Genomic DNA, 6,000 nt, shown 5'->3' with positions numbered 1-6,000 from the left:
GTGAAGCCGCGGTCTCAATTAAAAAGCGGCCGATTCGCGAACGCGGATCTTCCCCGCGGGCGGAGGTGTACATAGCGCCGTCCGTAGCGGCCATTTCCAGAAAAACGGAGGAATATATCTATATGGAATATATATAGGTATAATAATATATTATATTATTATACCTATATTACTATCTGGAATATATAGGTATATGGACTGCAACACGGAAATAGGCTGCCCATCGTGTAATATGGGCATTGGCCACTAGATGGCGCTTTCTTTCCCGATCTCATTTTCTAATTAGTTTAATTAATGAATGTGCACCTTTCGGCAATGACAAGTTATGACATCCTTCTCAATTATATTTCATCTAAATCTGTGGAAAATTTCATGTAGTTCTGTGACTTGGGTCACGAAAACTGATTTCTAGACACATTTTTGATGCTCGGCCCACAGCCTAGTTAGATTGGAGTTCCAGGTCTTAAAAACTTTGAAGGAATATCACAGATGGTGGCATTTGCATGCACCTTGTTCTTCCAGCTGGCAGAGGTCAAAGGACTGGGCAGAGCTATCGATGATCATATAGAGGCTTCTGCAAGTAAATATTGTTCCTGCGCAATTGGTATTCATTTATCAAATGTTCTTCAAAGTTAGATAGAAACCCCCCATTTCCAAATATACAAGGTCATAAGGAATAGTAGAATTAGGCCATTCAGCCCATCAAGTCTACTTCCCCATTCAATCATGGCTGATCTATCTCTCCCTCCTAACCCCATTCTGCCTTCTCCCCATAACCTCTTACACCTGCACTAATCGAGAATATATCTATCTCTGAATATAAGAAGCTGCACATCTTTTACATCTACCTTTCTTTTTGATCCAAATTTATCAGCTCCCAACATGAAAGAGTCTTCTGCTGGAAAAATACAATGACTAAATAATTTTCTGGAAGTCCATTTCTAGAGTATGCTCATCTCTTTGTCTTGAAGAACAATTTTACAGACGATAGGTAATGCAGCAGACATCCAATAAAACAAACAGCAAGAGCACTGGGGAACACTCCACCACGTCACCCAAAATGTAGTTTTAGATACACAGGATATCATTGATAATTTCACAGTGATATAATGTACAAGTGAGATACTGGGCACCCAAACATGCATTGCTTATGTTGTGCCAGCTGTGGGGCATAACAGAAGTGATGTACTCATTTGGTTCTGCTATAATTACTTGAATATCAGTAAACAAATTCTATAATGATCAAGAAGTTGAAGCTGTTCATCACCTTCCTCTTTACAAACCTGAGACATCAGTAATAAAACAATGTTTTAAGCATTTAAGCAAAGGGCTGTCTAAGTGCTTCCCTAAACTTAAAACCCCACATATTTAAAAAATGATTTAAAAAAAAGTGCTTAAATTTCCCTGACAAACATTTTCAGTCAGCGAGATTAAAAATCTGGGGAAGTTGGTCAAATATGGTAAGTTTGAAATCATTTTATCTGATTTCAGTGCCCTTCTTAATATAACTTTCCAGCACATCGAGCTATCAAGAACGATAAAATGAATTTTAAAATAAGTAAATGGACCAATTTACAAGTTAACAGACACAAATTATTTCTCTGTCGGATATAAAAAGACAAATGGGAATAACAACTGCTCCTGACAAAACAATTTGAGAGAATTGGATGCTTATTGAATGGTGTTATCAATTGAATACCAATAAAGATTCAATTACCAATAGCAGTGTTTTTAATTAGTACCTTGTGTTCAAATTGAATTGAGTAATAACGTTAACTGTGTAATGCAATCATAGAATTATAGTGCAGAGCCTCACACAAGTTATAAATCAATTATCATTTATAACAAAGCCAACACTTAAGAGCAAGTTAAACTTCAGGAAAGAACAAGATAAACTAACATCTTAACCTTCATAGAAACGCTTCTCTGAATTCAATTCCTTCTATACTATCCTTCAAAGCCCTTGTTCAAAACCAAAATAAAGTGCTGGCACAAGAGTTATTGACGGTTAAATAAACCTCAAAGACAGTCATATTTGCTATATGAAAACTGTATTTGTAAATTATATAATTCAATAGGTTTTTCATTAATCAAACAGAAATTTTAGTAAATAAAACTGTGTGGTGAACCCCATGTAAACCTGCACATGAAAGAAAAGTGAACATATCCAGTGGTAGCATAGTTTTATTTTTTTTATATACTTTAGGAAACAATATACAAAGGTGAGCTCTACCACCATTTTCCAATGATGGTCACATGCTCAAATTACACAGATCTAGCGTATTGTGATGGCAAAAGAACAGCAGTCAGCACCTTACTTGCACAGTTAGCTACAACACAAACATCCTTCAAATTAAATGTGTCATTATAGTAATACAGGTAAACCAAGACTTTACACAAGCCAATTACAGGCAAGGAATCCCAAATCCTTGTTGAAGTTCTTGTTTTAGTCACAGAATCACTTACAAAGAAAAAAAATTGTCGTTCAATTTTGCACAAAATGGTCTCTTCTTGAAAGCCAGGGTTCTATACAAAAAAAAACAAGCATCCAACAAGGATTACTCCCAATCAGGTTTGCCAGAGCAGTTCAGCTTCCTATATGCAGTAGCTGAATAAAAAGGGTACCCAGTGCTTTAAACAAAAGTTTATTATATTTACATACATCTTCTCATGAATGACCAGCTTTCTCCCACCATCAACAATGTTAGCAATTAACATTGAGCTTGTCACTAATTGTGAGTGGCTTCAGCCACTTAATAAATATACACATGCCCTGTATCAATCTGTCTCTGCTCCCATTTTTGTTTTAAAACAGGGCACAAATGCAAATACACAGCAATTAGGTAGGCATACAAAAAATCAATCTGTACTGTACCTACTGCAACAATCTGTATTTTATTCAGACAACAGCGCACAACTATGAACTGCTGTAAGGAGGAATGAAAAGTTGGTGAACCCAAGTGCCTTGGCCACAATGCCTTAAGGAAAAAAATTGTAATTGCCTTGCAATGAAGAAAGCTGCCTGCAGAGCTGTGCCTGACTGGGTCTGTGGAATCTGAAGGTGCTCCATGCTAATTTGTATACTGACCAAACCGTTCCAGTTGTTGCAGCCCGTGATGCACACTGGCTGGTGCCAGCATTCTAAGAAATGCATTTCACTGAATGATGAAAATTACCAAAGCTAGTTTGCAGACAAGTTAACATGTAAAAGGCTAGGTATTTAGCCACCTCAGCATTGATTAGTTCAGATGTCAAAGCTCTGATACACATGGCTTCCCATGGCTTCACTCTACAAAACATATTTACAACGTGAAGAATACATCTACAAGAAATCTACATTTCAAGGATTTACAAATTAACCACTTTATCTCCCCTGAATCAGAACCTCCTTGTCCCCCTCCCATTACACCCTTTTGCCCAGACCCACGGTCCAAAGCCCTCTCAAACGCAGCTCAAATTTTAGTTTAAGATTGGGCAAGCGTTTACAGTCCCTGGCTTTAAACCATGTGCAATTTCTTCACAAGCCCTCACACCATAAAGGAATTTTGATTCTTCAGTTTTTCAAGTTCTTTAATTTGTTGTCTCAAAAACAGTATCCTGTAAAAATGGAAGCAAAGAACTGACAGTTACCAAATTGTCATGACAATTACGCTGATTAAGTTTACAATCGCAGCCAACCGAAAAGGTTTAATATTCTTCTGAACATACTTGTGTTTCTTGTCAAAATATATCATGTTCAGATCTCCTTTGAATGCTTGAAATTAATTAATTTAAAAGTTGGGAACATGGCGGAAGTGGCGGCACTGCCCAAGCAGCTGCGGCTCACCTGCAGTCCGTCTGTCTTTTCTTTTTTTCTTTTGTCCTGTTGTTTAGTTTATTTAGTTTATTTTAGTTGTGTATGTGTGTGGGGGGGGGGGGGGTGGGAGAAACTGTTTTTAGTCTCCTCTTTAGGGGGGGATGCGACCTTTTCTTTGTCGTATCCCCCCGTCTCTGTCTCCGTCTCTGCTGAGCCCTATCGCGGAGCTGGCGGCCTCCAACTGGGACCGACCTCGAGATTCCGAGATAAATCAAAGCCAGGACTTAGCAACGCGGGGCTTGCCAACTTCGGGGCTGTGGTGGCGTTGCGGCGGCAGCCACCCGACTTCGGAGCCTCGGCCGCGGGCCCAGTGGACGACAACTGTGTCATTGCAACAGTAAGAAATACAAAAGTTCCTAAAACCAAACCGCGTGTCATCATAAAGCGGGACATGAAACATTTTGTGGAGCAAGCATTTTTTCATGACCTGTTTCTCTTTGGCTGGGAGAAAATTAATGTAATTCCTGATGTTGAAAATGCCTGGAAATTATTTTATGATGGTTTTATTGAAATTGTTAACAAGCACGCTCCTTTTAGGAAGTATAGAATAAGGGGCAGGGATAATGCATGGTTCACGTCAGAGTTATCCATTTTACTCCATGAGCGCAATGTGGCATGGTCTAAAGCCAGGAGTACTGGTCTTGGATCAGACTGGTTGCTCTTTAGGCAGCTGCGAAATGCAAGCACAGTTGCAATTAGAAAAGCCAAAGCTGATCATTTCCTTATTGAAACTTCAAATAACCTAAACAATCCGTTGAAATTCTGGAAAACCATTAAATCAATAACTGGAAATAAAAATGTTATTGAGCTACCTCCATGCATTGTCAAAGACTCTACCCAAATTTATGAAAAGGCTGACATGCTTGGTTGTTTTAATGAGCATTTCATTGCCTCTGGTTCACTTTTCAACTCTCAAAACACAGCTCAAGGCTCCTCTGCTTGCTCTGATAGTAGTTGTTTTTTTGAGGGACAAGCCTTTACTTTTGACGCTGTTACACTTTCAGAGGTGCATAAGGCCCTGAGATGTTTAGACACAAAAAAATCGGCAGGTCCAGACAACCTTGAGCCTTACTTCCTAAAGTTAGCTGCTGATTTTATTGCATTGCCTCTGACTTATCTTTTTAATCTATCCCTGGAGACAAACGAAATTCCCCTTATTTGGAAATCTGCCTTTGTTCTCCCACTGTTAAAAGGGGGGGACCCCACTGTGCTAAACAACTATAGGCCCATCTCCAAACTGTCTGTTTTAATTAAGGTGCTGGAATCCATTGGAAACCAACAACTGAAGGACTTTTTATCAACTAACAGTATTTTATCTGAATTTCAATCTGGTTTTAGGAAAAAATATAGTACGTCAACAGCTGCTTTAAAAGTAGTAAATGATTTTATTGAATTTTTAGACAATAAGCAACACTGTGCAGCCCTTTTCGTTGACCTATCAAAGGCTTTCGATACTGTGGATCATGCCTTATTGTTACAAAGACTATGCAGCATCGGTTTGTCTGATCAAGCTGTCTGTTGGTTTAAAACCTATCTATCAGGCAGATCCCAGTGTGTGCGAGCAGAAGGTATTACTTCTAGCTCTCTTAATGTATCCAAGGGTGTGCCACAGGGATCGGTTCTAGGACCTTTATTATTTACTATTTATATTAATAGTTTAGATCATAAAGCTCCGAACGCAAATTTTCACTTTTATGCTGACGACACAGTGATATATTGCTCTGCGTCTACCCCAAATCAGGCTTTCTGTCAGCTCCAAACTGCTTTTAACACTGTGCAACGTAACCTGTGTGATTTAAAACTTGTTTTAAACGCTGACAAGACAAAGCTCATGCTGTTCACTAAAGCTAAATCAAAGCCCTCGGACCTCCCTCCTATCACCACTTTGCAGGGCTCTGTGGTTGAATCTGTGTCTCAATATAAATATCTGGGAATTATAATTGACGATTCTCTCTCTTTTAAACCTCATATCCAGCAACTTGTGAAAAAACTAAAGATAAAATTAGGTTTTTACTTTAGAAACAAATCTTGTTTTTCTTTTGAAGCCAAAAAAAGACTTGTTGCTGCAACGTTTATGTCTGTGTTGGACTATGGTGATGTTTTATATATGAATGCATCTTCAAAATGCCTAGTCTTTGGACACG

General features: G+C 38.6%; 1 protein-coding gene across 4 annotated transcripts in view; it reads right to left on the bottom strand.

The window, feature by feature from the left end:
- Positions 1 to 2,166: 2,166 nt before the first annotated feature.
- Positions 2,167 to 6,000, bottom strand: part of wac (WW domain containing adaptor with coiled-coil) — a 108,089-nt gene continuing 104,255 nt past the window's right edge. For all 4 annotated transcript variants that reach the window (XM_033016249.1, XM_033016252.1, XM_033016260.1 and 1 more), the window contains one exon: positions 2,167 to 3,597. In XM_033016249.1, the coding sequence (XP_032872140.1) occupies positions 3,528 to 3,597 (70 nt within the window). In that variant the 3' untranslated portion in view covers positions 2,167 to 3,527. The remainder of the gene's footprint in view (positions 3,598 to 6,000) is intronic.

Source organism: Amblyraja radiata, chromosome 2 (genome assembly GCF_010909765.2).
Source record: "Amblyraja radiata isolate CabotCenter1 chromosome 2, sAmbRad1.1.pri, whole genome shotgun sequence".
NCBI lineage: Eukaryota > Metazoa > Chordata > Chondrichthyes > Rajiformes > Rajidae > Amblyraja > Amblyraja radiata.
This window is presented reverse-complemented; position numbering and strand designations above follow the sequence as displayed.